Source organism: Dipodomys spectabilis, unplaced genomic scaffold (assembly GCF_019054845.1).
Source record: "Dipodomys spectabilis isolate Male_0828 unplaced genomic scaffold, ASM1905484v1 ptg000288l, whole genome shotgun sequence".
Classification (NCBI taxonomy): domain Eukaryota; kingdom Metazoa; phylum Chordata; class Mammalia; order Rodentia; family Heteromyidae; genus Dipodomys; species Dipodomys spectabilis.
In genome coordinates, this window is record NW_024870965.1 from 254,646 (window position 1) to 274,976 (window position 20,331).

Sequence of the window (20,331 nt, forward strand, 5' to 3'; positions counted from 1 at the left end):
TGAGTGTCTCTGCCTCTGCCCAGCCCCTGTCGTGAGTCATTTGGGGTGTGCACGACTCAGCCACTAAGCACTTTATTTTTTGGCTTCTTTGGCATAATCCTGGTAGATGACTTGGCCCTAAGAGATGTTCTAGCAACTTCTCTGCCTGGGAAAAGGAACATGACCATGATTTCAACATTAGGTGGCTAAACCAAAGGGCTGGGCTGGATCATCCCCCCCTCCTCCCCTCCCCCGCGCCTGCCCATATACTTGAGTTCCTGCTCAGGACTGAGGGATAGAAGCAAGAGACAGATAGAGTCCCAGGAACCCCATTGTTTCCCTCCACCTGATCACCTACCTGCCTTTACATGGTCAAGGTCCTGCTGATCTAACCAGAGATAATCCCAGAGAGAATATGCTTTGATTATCTTATCTCTTAATATTTTAAGCCAGGTGCTGGTGGCTCAGGCCTGTAATCCTAGCTACTCAGGAGGCTGAGATCTGGGGATCATGGCTAAAAGCCAGCTCAGGCAGGAAAAGCTCTTGAGGTTCTTATCTCCAACGAACCATCAAAAGGCCAGAGAGAGGCAGAGCTGTGGCTCAAGTGGTAGAGTGCCAGCCTTGAGCAAAAATGCTAGTAGACAGTGCCAAGGCCCTGAGTTCAAACCCCAGTACCAACCCAAAAACAAACCAATAAAAAATATTCTAGTTGTCTGGAATAAAGGCCTGGGTGTCCAAGGTGGGGACACAGAGAGGGAATGGGGGATGTGAGAGGAAGGAGAAGGTTAGTCTTGGGTAATAGGCCAGGGCTGGGGGGGTGGGGGGACACTAAAGAAGAAGGTTAGTTCCGCGTGATGGTCATGGCCAACACAGGCTGACTGGGATGCTGGGGAGGCAGTGAGTTCTGCGGCACGGGGGTCTGCAGGTGTGGCTGGATGCAAGTCTGGCCACACACCAGACTAAGAAAAGCCCTTTCCCACTGGCTCCATGCCCCAACTTTGCCATCAGTTTTCCAACCTCGGAGATGGAGATGGGAGGAACCCTCTGCAGAGGCTCGGGTTCCTGGCACTGCCTCCCTGTCCACCCCCCATGACCTCACCGTGCTGGCTGCCTGCTCTCCCCACTTCTGCCCCCAGAGCTCAGCCCAGCCCTCTGCCCTCCTTGGAGCTCACACCATGAGCTCATCTGGGCAGCTCAGAGGAGCCTGAGGGGGGAAGTCTGAGTCACTGGGAGGCCAAGGCCAGGATACTGCTCCAAGGAGAGGTGCTGTGGGAGGGGCATGTGCCCCACGCAGGTGGTCTAGGATGGCTCTGCAAGGCCCGGAAGGGGGACCACCCACAGGGTATGACAGCTGGAGGGACATCTTGTGGGTCTGGCCCAGGGCTGTCCTCTTGGGTGGCAGAAGAGGCCCCTAACTGACCGGGATGAAGACACGCTAGGGTGGATTCTTGCCTAGGGTGCAGGGAAGGCTGAGTCCTAATCCTAACAGCCTAGATCATGGGGAGCAGGGAAGGCGGGGTGGGGGGGGGTGCTGTAATACAGAGCCGGACTTATCAGAGGCCAACAGTTTTCCATCTCTACCTAACAATTTTCAAAGTCATCTGCATAAGTGAAATCCAGTGCTCAAAACCAGGGCCAGCTGCTTTGGCCATAGCTCAACAGCTCAACCACTCAACCGGCTTGCCAGGTGGAGATGTGGTGAGACTCTGAGGCTCCACCCTCCAGACCAGAGAGAGGACATGGAGGTTGGAGAACAAGATCCTGAGCTTACCTGTGAGCCACCTGGGAGCCTCGCAGGCTGGACATGGTCTCTTCCAGGTTCTGTCGAAGATCCAGGACATTCTGCACTGTCCTCTTCCTCTGGGATTCTGGATCTGGTAAGGAGAATAGGAAGAGCTGGGTGACTAGAGAGGACTTCCTGTGGAAAGCAGGGGGACAGGGGAGGGGACAGTGACTGGGTAACCAAAGGGTGTCCAAGGGCTCAGTCCCTAGAGCATCCAGTCACCTTCCTCTTCTCTTTCCCTGAGAGCAGATTTTTCCAAAAACCTTGGACATGCACCCTGGGGTCCTCTGAAATCTCGACTCTGGCCATGGCTGCTGGTGTGCCCCCGGCATCTGTACGCCCCTCTCAGACCTCTCGAGAGACCGGCTCTACCTCCGGCTTTGTGTGTGGGAGGCCCTGCTTGTAGAACAGAGTTCGTGGGTAAGGTCACCTGGAATATCTTCCTGACACAATCTCCCACAGCAGACTGGTCCCAGATTAAAGCTGGCTCTTGGAGGAGCGGGACCATGGGGATGGGCAAGGTGTGCCTATTTTCATGGTAAGTATTCCTCCCACAGCTGCCAAGGAACCAACCTGCCACGGACCACAGACTTAGCAAGTGTTGGGAACATCTGCAGCTGGTCTGTGGGGTCCAGGGAAGATAGTTCCAGCAGAGCTCCCCGAAAGGGAGGAGGCTGGTGGGGAGTGAGGTGAGCAGTCATTTCTAAGCAGGGGCTGAGCCCTGGCCGTTTCAGGCCTGAGTGAGGACAAGGCATAGGCATGGCCTCAGAATCTTAAGCGATCAGGGCGCCATTTTGCTCAAGCTTGGTTTCCAGGCAACCTTGGTCTCTCATCTGATAGGCGAGATTCCATAACAGCATATGGAAGTTTATTCCTTCCGTCCAGGGTGTGAGTAACATCCAAATGGCTTCCTTCTCCTCCCTTCTATCAATCCATCCAACAAGCTTTTATCCAACACATAGTTTGTACCAGGCACACAATGGCCACTTATATTGAAGAGGTCCCTGCCCTGAGCTCTACATCTAGCTTTTTGGTGGTTAACTGCAGATAAAAGTCTCATAGACTTTTCTGTCTGTTGTGACTTCGAACCACAATCCTTAGATCTCAAACTCCTAAGCAGCTAGGATTATGGTTTCAAGCTACCAGTGCCCAGCCTAAAGGCTCATCTTTAATTTGGGGATGAGAGTCAGTGAATGGGCCTCCTCATCTCCCAGCATCTTCCTAAAGACAATCTTCAGTAGAGTCAGGGACTGACAGACAGAACAGGTGACAGAATGGAGGAGTCCCCAAACTCCCCTTCTCCACAGTGAGCAGCCTTCCTCTGTGCACAAGCCAACCTGCCCCCCCCCCCCCCCGGCCTTGATCCACAGACCCAGTGGGACAGGATAAGGAGCTCCTTCTGGCTGTCAAAGGGAATCTTTCTCAATCCCCTAAGAAGAACTGTTATTCTCAATCTGGAGCCGAGGCTGGCTGGCAGGAAGCGTCAGCACTATCTTTCGGACCCTGGGGGTGTTGGTGGGGTGGGCAGGGGCCATGCTAGGGGCCTTGTGGGAGCCTTTGGGGTACCTTCTGTGAGTAGCAGCACCACACCTGGCCCAGCAACCATCTCTTCTCTCCCCAGCCTCCAGAACCGCTCACGGTCAGGGCAGTGCATACAGCCCTGCACACTGGTGGCCGGGAACAAGGACAAATGGCAGGCCTCTGCCACGGTCTGTCCTCTATCCACAGCCCTGGTGTCGCTGCTTTGGTTGCCAATGCCTATTTATCCTGGCAAGTGTCACCTTGAGTGCTGCTCTGTGGCTTCCACCGATGGCTTGGCACAGAACACAGACAGGGTCAGAAATGTAGACATATATATTTTAAGGTTTAATTCGAAAATGCTTCTATGGGACCAAGAGCCTTATGCCAAGACACGGGTTTCTGGGCTAGAATGATGCCTTCTATGGGGTGTTTCTAATGGGGAAAGTGACCAATGGCTACCCAGAGACTTCTGCTTTGTGCCCAGTCCTTTGCACACGTCATCTAGCTGAGTCCTGACTACATTACTGGAGGATTTGTGCTACTGTCCCATTTTACAGAGTGAGAAAAAGAAGCCCAGAGAAATCAAGGAACTTGTCTGAGGTTATACAGTTAGCATGTAGCAAAAACCACTATGTCTAGGTAGAAGCTTATATTTCCTTTGATATATCATAAAGCATCCTGCACCCCACATCAAGCTCAGTGACCATACGTGGTAAGTGCAGTAAACATGTCAGGATGGGGTTACCACCTTTTTGGTTTGCTAGGACCAGGATTTGAACTCAGGGTCTGTTCTTGCTTGGATTACTTCTTCATTTGATTGGCATCCTACTACTTGAACTATGCCTCCGGTCTAAACAACTGTTTTGGGGGGCCTGGGCTGGCTTTAAACATATTCTTTGATCTCAACTTCCTGAGTAGCTAGGATTATAGGCGTGAGCTACTGGCACCTGGCATACTAGCAACTACTATGTGTGTGTCTGTTGGTCCTGGGACTGGAACTCAGGACTTGCTTACTGTATCTGAGCATTTGTGCTACCATGTGAGCCACAGCTCCACTTGTGGATTTTGGGGGTAGTTAATTGGAGGGGAGAGTTGCAATCCTCAGTCTCAGCCTTCTGAGTAGCTAGGATTACAGGCATGAGCCATCAGTACCCTGTTCTTCCAACCATTTAAAAATGTTCAAAATAAATATTTAAAAAGCAAGTGGAGCTGGGTGCTGGTGGCTCACACCTGTAATTCTATAGGCTGAGATCTGAGGCTCTCAGTTCAAAGCCAACAGGGGCTGGAAAGTCCGTGAGACTCTTATCTCCAATTAATCACAGAAAAAGCTGGAAGTGGTGCTGTGGCTTAGATGATAAAGTGCTATGCTAGCCTTGAGCAAAAGAAGCCTAGGGTCAATGCCCAGGCCCAGAGTTCAAGCCCCAGGACCAGCAAAAAGAAAAAAAAAAGAAAAGAAAAAAAAGTGAATGGAGGCCAAGCATGCTGGCTCATTCCCATAATCCTAGACATGTGGGAGGTAAAAATTTGGGAGGATTACACTCTGAGGCCAGTTGGGGCAAACAAGTTAGCAGCACCTCACCTCAACCAACAAGCTGGTTTGCAAAGTAGTTTCCATCCTTTTTTTTCCCCGTGGATATTTGAGAGGCCACAGGAGGTAGAATCAGGGTTCAACATAGCTCCAGGAATTTAAAGTGAACAGGGCTGAAGGCATAGCACAAGTAGGAGCGGACTTGTCTGAGGTCCAGCAAATGCTGAGTCCCTGAGTTCAAACGCCAGTACCATCCAAACAAAACCCCCAGAGTGGGTGGATTCTGTGATCTTAGGTAGACGTCATTTTTTTTTAAAAAAGGGGAAAATGTTTAATTCATACAGTGCTCAGCTGCCAAAGCATCATCGTCTTCCTTAACTCTCTAGGCCCTGGGCATAGAGAGAGTGGATGGCGGGAACCTAGAACGCAACACTCTCATGGCCAGAGGACCCAGCCATCCCACTGTCCCTGCGCCAGCCTCCCAGCCCTCTCCCCATGCCTCAGCCTCAAAGGCTCTACCCTCCACCCTATTTCATTCCTGGTCAGCAGAATGGGACAAGACTTGCTAAAGACTCCTCAAGAGCTGGGTGCTGGTGGCTCATACCTGTCATCCTAGCTAGTCAGGAGGCTGAGATCTGAGGACTGCGGTTCAAAGCCAGTCCAGGCAGGAAAAGTCCATGAAACTCTTATCTCTAGTTAACCACCTACAAACCAGGAGTAGAGTTATGGCTCAAAGTGATAGAGCCCTAGCCTTAAGTAAAAAAGCTCAGGGACAGCTGCCCAGGCCCTGCCCCACGACTGACAAAATACATAAATTAATAAAAAATAAATAAAAGACTCCTTCATCTTCCAGACTTGCTCCAACTCCGAGGTATGAGTGTCCTTGGAAGTGGCTCAGCCCAGAACTCAAGTCACCACCCTCCCCCTTGTCCTGAGGGTGAGGGGGCTCGTGCTCACCAGTGTGCCCCCTGGTGGTCACCCTGTGTACGCAGCCCTCCCACAAGACACAGCTCAGGGAGTCTAGACGGAGTAAAGTGCTGAGAAATACAGCTGTCCTCCACTCTCCTGGGGGGCAGAGAGGGGGGATTGTGGGGTGTATCTGCGGCTCCAGGACACAGGCTATACATGCACTGGGACCCAAGAGGCTGAAGATACTTGGCCAAACATGGGAGGAGCATTTGACCTTGGCATTTCTGAGCCCCAAAGCAAATATTGCCATTTTTAACTTAAAACTCCAAGTAAGTTGCAGGGTGTGGTTGGATCACACCTGCTGGTTCACCAGCAGCTTAGCACAGTGTCTGGCTGGTGCTCTTCTCTGCCGGATGGCACAGAGGGTAGGTGAGCAATGGGCACACACCCCAGGGTTGGAGCCGGCTCCCTGTGTTTCTCATTCTCTCCGCCAGAGTAGGGGCCTGGCTCTGTCTTCCTTGACACCTGGAATTCCTGGCAGAATCCTGCACCCTCAGGCCTGACTACTCTCAGCTGTGGGCCTCAGGGACCTCTGGGGTCAGAGGTCTACAGTCTCATGGCACCGTGGACCAGGACCCTCCAGAGAGGGTTTCAAGGGAGTTCAGGAACACCGAGGACTCAGGGAACCCACAATACAGCAGTCAGATTTCCCCACGTTCTACAATGTTTTAATTATTAACTAGCGATTAAGTAAACTGCAATCACTGCCTAGTGAAGCCTTAATTACTTCCACCAGTGTTCCAGAGCCACTAGCGATCACAGTTTAGCCCAGGGCAGGGGCCACCGAGGACTAGATTTGCCCCTGACTTCTAGAGGGAGGCTGTGGCTGTGAGGGGCTGCGTTAGGCGAGCACCAACAGGGAGAGCGGAGGTGAGCCACGAGCATCCCAGCGCGGGGAGCCCCCGTAACCTCTCCTTCTTCACAGATGGGAGACAACCTACCCCTCAGGACCAGAGGAGGGGACACAGGTAGTGAGCAACAGGGCAGGTGTGACGCCATCATAAAGGTAGTGTGCTCTCCTCCCCCTTCCCCCCCTTCAATTCCCAAGAGGAAACAAACATTTCCTCATCTTATCTGACCCCCCCCCCCCCGCCTCCACAGGACAAGGTCTAGGCCTTACCTAAGTTCTAAATTGTGTCCCACTTTTAGTTCCTCAGACCCACACTTCAAGAATTTTACTAAAAACCATTCCAAACACACATGAAAAATACTGCCAGGTGTAGCCACTGGCCATTTTCTCCCAATGCCGTTTGGTCCAACGACAGAGAAAGATATTTGGGAGTTTTACCATCTTGTGTTTACTACAGGTCAGATGTCTCTGAGAATCTGGATCATTTGTCTCTTTCGCCCACACGTAAGAACATAAGCAATGGCTCACGCCTGTAATCCTACTCAAGAGGCTGAGATCTGAAGATCGTGGTTGGAAGCCAGCCCAGGCCAAAAAAAAAAAAAAAGAAGTCCAGGAGACCCTTATCTCCAATTAACCAGAAAAAGCCAGAAGTGAAGGTATAGATCAAGTGGTAGAGCACCAGCCTGAAGTGGAAAAGTCCAAGGAAGAGTACAAGGCCTTGAGTTCAAATCCCAGTGCTGGCACAAACAAAACAACCCCAGCCCTGCAGATCGGGCACGGCAGGCCTACCCTGCTGCACTCCTGGCTCTAAGAATAACTCCCATGATCCTCAAGGTGGGATTAAGACAGCGACTTCACACTGGATTCGCCCCAAATGGGATTCTGTGACGGCTCTGCCCTCCAGTGTGGCAGAGGAGGAACAGAAGGCTAAGGGGTGACCCAGCACAGCCGCTTGTCCCCCCAGCAACTTCAACCCCTCCCTCGTTTCCCTCCCTCCCCATTTGCTAACCCCAGAGGCCCAAGAAGGAGCACCAGAGGGGTACCCACTTCCAAAGAGCCTGCAGGGGGGTGGGGGAACTATTTATTCTGTTACTAATACTGTCGTTCCACTCTTCCCCCACATAAATCACAATATTGTCAGAGGCGGCTGTCAGAGCGCCCGCAGTGCAGCGAATCTCATTCCTGAGTCTGCTGAGCAATCCAGCTCCCCAGAGGGGCTTCCTGGGATGTTATCTATGGCCTGAGAGCCCCCAACTTGCTCAATCGGAGAGTGGGCTGTGCCGGAACCTAGTGGCCAGCAGCTCTTCTTGCTGTTCGCTGTGTGGGGCCTTCTGCCAGAAAGAGCTGGGACCAAAGAAATCATGTGTCAGCCATGTGAGTGCGTGAGAAGAGGCAGGGGACTGGAAGCAAATCTGGGGCCAGAGAAAGTGACTTGCGTGGCTACCCCGCTGGGAACTGCCAGATGAAGGGGTCTCCCCAGATCACCTATGGGTTTGATCTTCACGGAGTGAAAAGGTACCCTGGTGGTGGTGGTGTGTTTGTGTGTGTGTTAGCACTGGACTGATGCCAGGACATCACCCCCAGAGTTTCTCATTAAGCAGGTTAGGGAGGGAGCCCTGGAACATTCAGGCTCACAAGCTCCCACGGTGGGTGACATGACTGGTAAGTCGCCTTCCAGGAGACGCTTTGTATTCTATACAGCAGACCATCAGAACGAATACATCACAAAACTAGAACTCAACTACCCAATTCCAGGTGGCTGGGAAGAATCCCTGGATCTTCAGGTCAAGTCTAGATTGGGATACAAGTCTACTGTTTGCATCTCCAGGCTACGGATGAGAGAGCCACCCAGGCCGTGCCCCTCAATCTTGAAGCCAGGGGACACTGGCCCCAGTGCAGTCAGGGTCTCTAGAGCTGGTGCTGAGAAGCACCACCAGGGGGCGCTGCGAGTCCTCAGCCGCCAGTGGCCTTGCGGCTGCCGCAGTGCTACACAGAGCAGCTGTCTAGCTCTCCGGCTTGAAGCCGCCCAAATGGTCTCTTCGTTACCTCTGCATTCTGTTTAGCATAACTCCCTTCCTCCCCGGCTCTGCTTGCCTTGGCTGTAGCCACACCCTGGGAGAAGAGCATCATGCTAAGGTCCGCCTGTCCTGCTCTTGGGAAAGCGAGAAGCAGGGCCTGGCTTCTGGACACGATGGAGGCCTCCTCCCGGGACCCAGGGGCTCCAGCTTGCAAGCTCTGGGTTAGAAGCAGAGTTTCAAAGAGACTCCAACTCATTTTTCAACCCAGGGCCCTGGGGAGGTGTCTCGGGGTTCAAGTTTCTGGCCTGCCTCATGAGGAGGGGGCACAGTCACCTACCACGGTGGCCCTTTCTGAGAAGAGTGGCAGTCTGGCTGCAGGAGGCAGAAGGCAGGGAATGAACCGGAGGACACCCCACATGGCTGGCCTGACAGGACACTGCCCTGTTGGGGGGCGGCCTCTGGAGGAGGCCGTGGGGAATAAAGTTTTCCGTGTCTAGCACCAATGCTGTCTCAGAGAAGGACGCGTTAGTCAAGGTCAGTCCGTGCTGGGGCCGAGCGTCAGGAGAGGACCCAGCCTCCCGTCCTGTTTGGGAGGAGTGCTGGTTAATGACCCCTGACTTCTCTATTTCCAGAGACCATCTCTCTGCCCACCGAATAGGCTAGAGGTTTGGAGTGGATTTGAAAGATGTGAACTCTGGGCTGGGCATGCAGGATGCCAACTTGTCTGGGGACACACACAAGCCCCTGTTCCATGCCCTCTCTTTCTCTCCAGCCCAGAGAACCTCAGGGGTTACCGAACATGTTTTCCGTTAGTGATTCCTGCCCAGCCCTTCATGTGACGCTCTGCTCCAACGATGTCCTTGCTGCTAGGAACTGGGAGCGGTTGTTATAGCAACCATTTACACGGCAGAGAGGACCATCTGCAGGCAAGGGGGTAGGGAGAGGTGGGGAAGGGCGGGGCTCAGGTGTGGAGGACAATGTGGGGGGGAGGTTCTGGGGTTTTGGTTGTGACACAAGTATATTAGATCAGCTGTCATCTGTCTGTGTCTAGTACTGGGTGCAATTCTAGTAGCTGGAGGCACATGAGCCCTGTGTGTTTTCATGGGCCACTTATTATCCCCGTAGTACAGCTGAGAAAACTGAAGCTCAGGGTGGTTAGCTGTACTGTCCCTGGCAATAGAATAACGAATGGCTTACCATCTGAATGCACAGTCTGGTTCTAAAGCTGCCATGTCCCATACTGACTCCACCAGCTAGAGATGGTGAAATAAATAAACCAACAAATAGAGATAGAACTCACATCCTATAAAATGAACTTGCTTGGAAATATATGTTGTATGTGTATATGTATATATGTGTGCATATGTGTATATGTATATACATGTATATTAATTGCTTTGCCAGTAGTGTAATTTGAACTCAGGGCCTCCTACTTGCTGGCCCTCTACCATTTGAACCATGCCTCCATGGTTCAAAAAGCCTCTGCTTTTGGCTACTTAATTGGAGATGGTCTTGAGGACTTATCTGCCTGTACTGGAGTCATATTGCAATCTTCTGGGTCTCAGCTACCTGAGTAGCTAGGATGACAAGCAGGAGCCACCAGGCCCAGCTTCAATGACTTTAAAAAAATACATTTGCAGCTGGGCACTGGCGGCTCATGCCTGTCATCCTAGCTACTCAGGAGGCTGAGATCTGAGGATTACGCTTCAAAGCCAGCCCAGGCACGAAAGGCCATGAGACTCTTATCTCCAATGAACCACCAGAAAACCAGAAGTGGCACTGTGGTTCAAGTGGTAGAGTGCTTGCCTTGAGCTGAAGAGCTGAGGGACAGCGCCCAAGCCTAGAGTTCAAGCCCCACAACCCACAAAAAGAAATACATTTGCAAAGATGTGCAACCACCACCACTGTCAACGCCAGGGTGCTTTTATCTCCCCTAAAGAAACCTGGACCCACTGGTGCTCATACCCATTCCCCTGGCAACACCAATGGACGGACTGTCTTTGTGGATTTGCCTCTTCTGGCTATTGCACATACATGGCGTTGTGCACTGGGTGGTCTTTCGTGATGGGCTCCTCACACTTCGCACTATGTGTTCAGTGTTCCTCCAGGAGGTGTCAATCCTTCATCCCTTTTCATGGCTGAATAATATTCTAGGAATATATGCACATTTGCTTATTCATTCGTTGCTTGGTGGACATTTGGTTCATCTCCATTTTTTCCCCTAATATGAATGCTGCTGCTATGAAAATTCATGTGCACGTTTTTCTATGAACATCTGTTTTTATTTCTCTTGGATATATGCCTGGGAGAGCAATGCTGGGTCATAGGGTATATTTAACATTTGGAGGAACTGCCAGGCTGTTTTGCTAAGTGGGTTTTCCATTTCTTATCTCCCCACAGCGTGTAACAACTCCAATTTCCACCAACACATGTGGTCGCCTGTCTGTGCACCACGGCCATCCCAGGGAACGTGAGATGATACCTTTAATTTATGTTCTTCTCGCCACTGAGGATGGGGAACATCTTTTCTACTTAAATTAATTAAAGCTAAATAAAAAATTTAGTTCCTCCGTTGCATGAGCCATACTTCAGGATTCAGAACCATCTTGCCACATTTGCTAGGCACTACTGCAGCTGGGACAGAGAACATTCCAGAAAGCACAACTGCACTTGCATAGCATGCTGTGGCCATCCCACTGGAGTGAGTCTGCAGCTTTCTTGAGGTGTTTGTCTTGGAGACATATTTTTTTTTCTTTATTGAGATTAAGTGATTATAAATTTCACAAAATTCACAGTACTGTGGGATAGTGGTACTTGTTAAAGTCACACGCACATTTTAACCTTCACGAGGCACAGTGGGGGATGTGTTTTCTCTCTCTCTCTCTGACACGGTCTTGCCATGTAGACCAAGCCTGGCTTGGAATTTATGATCCTCCTGCCTCAGCTTCCTGAGTGCTGGGATTACAGGTATGTGCTACCACACTTGGCTTCAGCACGCATTCAAGTCCCTGACACGTGAGACCCAGAGGGGCCTTGATGGAGACTTGCCTGAGAACATAATGAGTGGCAGATAGCTGAGGGGAAGATTTTGCCACTTGGCTCCACCCCCAATCCCATGCCCCCCTCAGACCTACCGGTCAACCCCCAATGTCACCTATATCATCTACTTCCCCAGAAATGACCTGGTCAGGATGGCACAGCCTGCTGACCTCAGACCAGCAAGAGAAGAGGCGGGGGTCAGCTTTAAGGGTTCTGCGGGAGGATGCTGGAGGTAGGGTCTGGGCCCCTGAGGGGACCCCCTTACCACAGTGGGGGCTGCTCACACATCCCAGTTCCTCTAGCCCTCGTCTGCCCACAGAACATCTGCTTCAACACCACAGCTGACATGCTGCCTGCCAGGCTGCTCCCCTGGGGGCTCCTGTTTCTAGAAATGCCTTCTGTGTCACCGATCCTCTGGAGCCTCTGCCGCCACCGCTGCGGACCCTCGGGCTCAGTCCATCTGCCACCATCTCCAGGACAAGCTTAGACGAAGACCCGCGGGTCCTTTGTTCTGTCCCGGCCGTCTTGGGGGAACTCAGTTCACTTTCTGGAAGATTTCTGATGCAGAAGGCAGACAGAGTTCCACAAAGAGAAAGGAGAGGAGACAGCATTTCCTGTGTATTCTGTGTGCTGAACATGGCCCTTAAACACAGACAGACATACTGTCCTTGGAACACTGCAGTCCTAAGGGATGAAGTATAATCATTCCCATTTTATGTGTTTGGCTCAGAGAGGCCTGTTACAGCCTCTGAGGTCACACAGCTTGGGTAAATGGCATTGTGGGGATTTGAGTCCCTGTGTAACTCTTAAAGTCCATGTGTTTCCCAAAGCAGATGATGATAAAGGTCAGTAAGACAATACAGCAGGACACCAGGACCCCTGTCTGACATGCTGGACCTGTCTTCTTCCCAGACCACTGATGGAGGCTTGTCCTCCGCTCTGGAATGAAGGAGATGGGGGAGTGATAGAGCCACAGGCCAGGCTGCCTCCAAGACACAGGGCGCCAGGGGCCAGTCCGGGCCTCGCTGGCAGTCCTTGCCCTCACAGGGCGCCAGGGGCCAGTCCGGGCCTCGCTGGCAGTCATTGCCCTCACAGGGCGCCAGGGGCCAGTCCGGGCCTCGCTGGCAGTCATTGCCCTCACAGGGCGCCAGGGGCCAGTCCGGGCCTCGCTGGCAGTCATTGCCCTCACAGGGCGCCAGGGGCCAGTCCGGGCCTTGCTGGCAGTCCTTGCCCTCACAGGGCGCCAGGGGCCAGTCCGGGCCTCGCTGGCAGTCATTGCTCCTGGCTAATCCTTCCTTGAGGGAGTCCTTTCTCCCCACTGGCTTTAGTCCCAGCTCTGGAACCTGCAAATCTTCTGGCCTCAAAGAACCTTCCTAGAGTACCTGGCAGGCCGGTCGTGGGATCTGCCTGCCAAGACCGAAGGCCGCTCGCTGTCCAATGGGATCACTTGGAATTTGCTGTCCTACTCAATGCAGGAGCCTGGAACCCAGCAATGCCAATGCAGCTTCCGGGCTTCCGTGCTAATTCCCATCTCCACCTGTGGCCTGCTGGGTCTCCCAGCCCCCACAGCTGGCCTCCACCTGGGGGAGGAGACCTGGGAGTCCCCACACCACAGGAACAACAGAGTTGAGTGACAGGCTATAAACCAAGACTACCTGGTCCTAGGCACAGACTTTTCTGGGCCTGGGAATAAGCTGCTCAGCTTTTGGTGCCTCAGTTTCCTCTTTTAGGGGGAAAGCATCCATCTCCATTCCTCCTCTGCCAGTAGTGTGGGACAGAAACGCAGAGCACAGAGACAGAGGAGAGAGCAGGAATTCCTGTGCTGGGCCTTCTTCTCAGAACCAGAGGGCAGCGGAGGTCCTTCCTGGGGCTAGTGAGGCCCAGGAAGGGTCAGGAAGAGGCCACTGGAGGAGACATCCAGGCCTTCACCCCAGTGATGCCCTCCTGCCCGCCCCAGACCTGCAAGCAGCCCAGCACTGCAGTAGAGCACCTGTTGTAAGCACCTTAGAATTGCTCAGCATTTGAATGGAGGCCAATTCCTAGGAAGAAATATCTGCCCTGGAGAAATGATCCAGACCTACCAAGCTACAAAGCCAACAAAACACCCCAGGCTGATCAGATGTACCTGGATATGTATGTGTGTGTATGTGTGAGACAGAGAGAGAGAGTGTGTATGTGTGTGTGTGTGTGTGTGTGAGAGAGAGAGAGAGAGACAGAGAGAGAGAGAGAATGTGTGTACTGAGTCATGAAATCAGGATATGGTGCTGTCCATTAGCTTTTTCACTCAAGGATGCTGTTCTAATCTTTCAGCCACAAATCTACCTCCAGCTTTCTAGTGATCAATTAGAACCAAAAGTCTCACGGACTTTCCTGCCTAAGCTGGCTTTGACCCTCAGGTCTCAGGAGGAAGGGTGACAGCCGTGAGCCACAGAGGCCCAGGATGGGGACTCTTCGAAGAGGCCCCGTTTGACTTCTGTCTGCTCATGTCTTCTAGCAAATGGGGCAGAAGTGAGCAGGCCACTCTGTGTACTGGACACAGTTCAGCCCGCACTCCTCACTCCACATGGGGCGGGGCAAAGCACTGGGCCCAGGGCAGCAGGGTGTGGCCAAGCGCACCCTCCCTGCAGGCAGGGGAGGAGCTGTCCTGCAAGTCCAGGGCAAAGCCATGAGATGTCACGTGCTGTTTATCCTCCTTCAGAGCCCACCCAGGGTGGGATGGGAGGCTAGGGCATTTGTGGCTGGCCCCTGGGAAGAGGGGGACAAAGGAAGTGTGGCACTTCCTGGAGCCTGGACGATCTGCATTCTCAGAAACAGAGATGCCCTTTGGCAGAATTTATGTCAGCTGCCCCTCTCCCTTTGGAGGTCTTGTCACATCATGCTGTCATCGAAGCCCTCTGGGTCCCTACAGGGATGGGATTTGAACACAGTCTCTCTGGCTCCAACTCTGGGGCTCATGGCACTTAGGACTGCACCACTGAATCAACAACCCAACGGCCACAGTGTAGGGAACAGACTCCTAGCGAGCTGAGCTCTCGCAACATGCATCGAATCTTTGTCAATGGGATGTAACTATTCTCGGGAACACCTGCTGCACACTGCCCCCGTGCCAGCTTTCTGTGCCCACCCCCCAACTTCCACCTGTACAGCCAGAGCTGGGGGGTCTTGGCCATTCTCTCCCTGCAAATGATCCCCAGCCTATCTCAGGCCTCAGCATCTGGTGACCCCTGACCCCCTCCCTAGGGTCATCTATATTTAATGAGCAGGCGGCAGAGCGGCTACCCGGGGCTCAGGAGGGAAAGGAGAAGAGTGGGGTTTCCTGAGCCTGGCTGGTTGATTCCCATCCTCAAAGAACAAAGGGAGACCTGTGGCCCTTGAGGTCTCCAGGCCATGGCCTTCCCTCTCCCTACACCCCTACATCCCAACTTGGGGGCGTTCCCAGTGTTGACTGGGAGGCTGATGGTCTCCCCTGGTTCTCAGGAGAGTGTGGGAAGAGACATGGACAGGCGGTTGTCATGGTAACAGCAGGCCAATGCTTCCTTCCTGGGGACAGGCGTGATCAGTGTCTGGACTGGACTGATGTCTGCATGTGTCCCCTCCTCCACTGGGAAGCCAAACTAGGGGACATACCAAAGGAGAGGGGTGGTTTGCAGGGAGGGGACCAAGTCCTGGCTGGAGACCTCCTCAGAGATGTCAGATAGGTTCTCCACTCAGCCCCACCCCCAGCCTCCAGCTACCAGGCCTAAGATCACGACTCCGCCACACAACTTCGGGCCTCTGTAGCATGAGTGTCATCAGCATCTCTCTGATGACACTCAAGTCCTTGGCTGGAGTTCAAGGCCTCAACAATAATTTCTTGGCCTGATCTTCATTTGTGCACACTTTCCCTCTCCTCATTCAACTGGATGCCTGATGCGTCCCAACACTGCACCTTTGTTCATCCCAGCCCCACGCCTGCTCTGCCTCAGGATGGTCTCTTGGGGGAGGAGGAGGTAGAGTGCTTTGGTTCAAGTGCTAGTTCCTCCCAGAGCCTTCCCCCCACCACTCTAGAACATTCCATCTCTAGTCCAGAGATGTCCAGAGCACATGCTGCCTTTGCAGAGAGCTCCTAGCTCTCATCTCATGACACTCCTGAAGCTGCCCCAGCCTATGCCAGCCACACCGGGCGGCACACCAGGGCGGTGCCCAGGAAACGTGGCTGGAGTGATGGGTGCCCTGGAGCACGGACTGCCCTGTGTCGGGCCTTCTCTTGACAGTTTCCACTCCTCTTGTCTAGGGGTCCCTGCTGGAAAGAAACTTCTACCACAACTTTTACACAGCTGCCTCCCTCCGGGTGGAGGCTGCAGGCATTCAGCATGGTCCTCAGCAAAGGCCTACTAAGCAAATACACCCCTTGGGCCTCCTTACCACCTACCCACTTCCCTGAGACACACACTTGTCCTCCTCCCCAGGCATCTCTGGTTAACAGACACGCAGGGAAGCGACTTCAGGCCCCCATTTGCCACCCTAGAGCCTCCTCTATCCAGCCCTGCTACCATCCCATCTCTCCCTTCGGGAAACTTTCGTGTTCTTCCAACCCCCATGGCCTGGTCTACCAGCTCAAGACCTGTTTCCTGCCTCCCCAACACCGGTAGTCTCTCCTGACTGCGAGTGACTGGCCGGATTCTCCAAAGGCAGGGACCGTCTTTTCCTCACCCCATCTCCGCAGATGCCAACTCTATCAGTTCCTACTGCAGGTAGACTCAGGTAGCCCTGCTTCGGGCTCCCAACGAACACCTGACAGGACCAGTCACACACACACACACACACACACACACACACACACACACACACACACACATACACACACACACACACACAACCTTTGTCTTCCTCTCTGATACCTCCATCTCCACGCTCCCTCATCACACACACAAATCAGGAGGAAAATGGCTCCCCAGACACCATAAATGCTTTTAATGGAGACCAGGAACTCACTCTAAAGATTTTCCTACATTTTCTAGACCATTACAAACTCCTATTACCAGGGAGTGGCAGCAAATTTCCCTGGGCAGGCAGACATATATATTTTACTGGACATACAACTCTTTACCACACATTGAAAAACCACAATAAAACTCACTGCCCCAGACTTATAAACCTGAGCTATCTGCCACTCATCCTAGTATCCAGCATTCAGTGGTTCTTCTCCTTGTATAGCTTCTTAGGGGACTGGAACAGGCAGTTCGCAGGGGATGATCCTCTGGGCTTCCACAATCCTGCAGTTCCCACAGCTCAGTGCTCACTAGATCATAAGGCTGCTTCTATCATACCTGCCTGCTTCTCTGCATCCACACCGATAATCATCCACCCTGTGCTATCTAAAGTAGTACTGCCTCCAATGAGACAACACAGGGTCACTAAGTGTTTGTGAATGAATGCATGCATACATGAATGAGTAAATGGCTGGATGAGTGCAGAAATGGATGGGTGGATAGATGGACAGATGCATGGATGGATGCATGGACGGATGCATGGATGGATGGGTACATGAATGGATGAGTGGATGGATGCATGAATGGATGAATGAATGAGAGAACAAGTGAACGAATGAGACAAATGGGAAAGGAGATTCCAGCCCAGAGCAGCTCCACAGCTAAGAAAGAATGGAGTAGGGTGGCAAGAAAAGAAATGTAGCCCAGGTAAGGAAGCAACACACAACGTGGGACGACCGAGACAAATTCAGGCTCCAAACTGGCTTTGGGGAAAATGATATTCCCCAGATCTGACATCAGGCATCCTGCCTGGAATCAGGGTTACATCTGGTGCTCTACCTGTGGATGCTGGGTAGAAATTTCTTGTGGAATTCTGGAGCCATGTCCAGGTTGACTGGGACAGTGTGGACCAATTAGTAGGAGGTTCTGTAAGGCCTTCCTTTTCCTTCCCTTCCCTTCCCCACAACTGTATTTACAGTCCAATCTGCAGGAAAGGAGGTGGCTCACCTTCCCGAGCCAGTCTACAAGCCACAGTCAGTCCTGTTCCTCAGCCACGGTCCAGGGCTGACTGAGCTGTCCGCACTCCTAGGAGACACCTGCCCTTTGTCACCTTGGTGCCTTTGCCCATGCTGTGCTTTCAATCTGGAATGCCTTCTTCTTCTTTCCATTTCTTCATGTCCCCTTCCTCCTTCATCTGCCTGTCTATCCACTCAGTGGGCACACTCTGAGCGCCGCCAAGCACCACACGGGACTCTAGGGATAAAAACTGAGCAAACAAAACAAAAAGGCTGCTTTCCTGAACTTCTCCCAGGGAGCTTTCTCTGATCCTCCTACCCAGAATGAATCATACTCTGTCAGGGTTGAACATACTGTAGAGAACAGAGATTCCCCCTCCCCCTACCAGAGGACCTGTGGCAATGTCTGGAGACATGTTTGATTGATGGGTGCTACTGGCCTCTACTAGGTAGCTCTGTGCATGCTTTTAAACACCCTTCCGTGCACAGAGCAGCCCCCTTCCACAAGGGATTGTTGGGTCCCAAATGCCCAAATAGTCTCTATCTCATCACAGCAACTCCACACTTCGAACCCTGACTTCCCTGCTCCTTGCTCCCCACAGAGAAGACTTCAGGTTCCTTGAGGGCAGAATCCACACACTGCGATTTCGAGTGTTGTTCATGCAGAGTTACAGAAGGTCTAGAAACTTCCTAGAAATATATGGAAAATGAGGTTCCTGGAACCACATTTGCTTTTCTGGAAAGAAAGGTCCAAGATTAGACAAATTCAGAGCCATGGATCTGGAGTCCAACACTATGCCTTGGAGAAGCCACAAACAAACAAACAAACAAACAGTATTTGGACATGAAGGGGTGCAGAACTCCCAAACAAATGGCTTTGGAATGGCTAGGTGAGCTTTTACCACATTCCCAGGAACACTTGTCCCCCTCTCCAAATTTAGGTGGATTTTGTGGGGAGAGTGAGCTAGATCAGAAGATGCTATTCTCCACCGGCCTCTTAGTGCTATCAAGATAACCCCTATGAAAAGGGGGACTTTTGGCCAGGATGGTATATGCTATAACTCCAGCACTCAGAAAGCTGAGGCTTGGGATCATGAATCTGAGGCTAGCCTAAACTACATAGTAAATAAGACCCTGTGTGAAGAAAGAAGGAAAAGGCCAGAAGGGGCCTTGTACTCATAAACATGTTGACTTGAAACCTTTTGTACAGTGAAAGATAATTTTAAGAATTAAGAGAGAAATGGGGCAAATGATAGAAGGGGTGAGCTGCATTGTACTCACAACTGATAAATGTTGAATTGAAATCCCTTTGTACAACTATTTAAAGAGAAAAAAAAATTTAAAAACTAAAAAAAAAAAAAAAAAAGAGCTGGGCACCAGTGGCTCACACCTGTAATCCTGGTTTCTCAGGAGGCTAGATCTGAAGATCGTGGCTCGAAGCCAGCCCAGGCAGGAAAGTCTGTGGGACTCTTACCTCCAATTAACCACCAGAAAACTGGAAGTGGCGTTGTGGCTCAAAGTGGTAGAGCACTCACCTTAAGCAAAAGAGTTCAGGGACAGCGCCAAGGCCCTGAGTTCAAGCCCCAAGACCGACAACAAAATAAAAACAAAAACAGAAACAAAGAAAAAGCTAGGTGTGGTGACTCATGCCTATAATACCATTTACTCAGGAGATAGAGATAATAAAAAGGATTGTAGTTCAAGGCTAGCTCCCGCAAAAGACTAGTGAGACCACAATCACAGCACAAAAGCTGGGTCTGGTAGTACACCCCAGATCCCAATTTCACAGGAGCATAAATAGAAGGAGCATAGTTCCAGGCTAGTCCAGGTTAAGAACAAAAAAAAATCCCTACTTGAAAAGTAACTCAGACTTGCCTGCCTAGCAAGATCAAACCCTAGTGCCACCAAAAAAAGCAAACAAAACAAAGAGTAGTTTTGCTTTGGAATTCATGGAGAATACTTGAGCAGAGATGGGCAAGTTCTTCATGTGGGTTTGTTGGGATTAATTGCCTCTCAGAAGCCATGAAAGGACCCAGTTAATCTCCAATTGGTCACAGAATTTCCACTCCATTCTCCCCATGTTTCCCCCAATAAACTGAGGCCTTAACCTGGAGGTCGGGCTTGTGTGTGGCAAAGGTAACATCGCTAAGTGATGGAGGTACCAGCCTCTGCTGCTCCCCTTGCTGGCCTCTTTTTTCATGGAGATGGAATTTATCAATGTGAGAGGCAATTTCATTCTACGGTGTCAGGGACAAAGAAGAGATAAAAGGACATTTGACTCCCTGCTGTCAGCCAGAGATGTTAATGAATCCTTTGCTTCCGAAGACGATTATCGGACAGAATAATTCATCGCTAGAGATTAATTGGACTAATTACACTGGCTCTCAGAATCCCTTGCATAATTATTTTCTATCAGGCGGGTGTCAATGATAATCGTGTGATATGGGAGCCTCTTCCCCTGAGTGAGCAGCCAGCAGAAAGGGATCCCTGGGCTTGAACAGTGGGCAAATGTAAACACAAATCAGCTATGTTTCAGCTCTGATCTGGTTCTGAGGTGTCCATGTTTGTGTACTAATCCTTGTATATGTGTGTGTGTGTGTGTGTGTGTGTGTGTGTGTGCACACAAGTGTGCAGTCTCAGGGCCTGGGCACTATCCTT

At 51.7% G+C, this 20,331-nt stretch overlaps 1 protein-coding gene across 1 annotated transcript in view; it reads right to left on the reverse strand.

The window, feature by feature from the left end:
- Nucleotides 1-20,331, reverse strand: part of LOC122126717 (neuron navigator 1-like) — a 101,344-nt gene that overhangs the window by 22,304 nt on the left and 58,709 nt on the right. Inside the window, exon 4 of the mRNA XM_042701179.1 lies at nt 1,751-1,853. Within this exon, the coding sequence (XP_042557113.1) occupies nt 1,751-1,853 (103 nt within the window). The remainder of the gene's footprint in view (nt 1-1,750; nt 1,854-20,331) is intronic.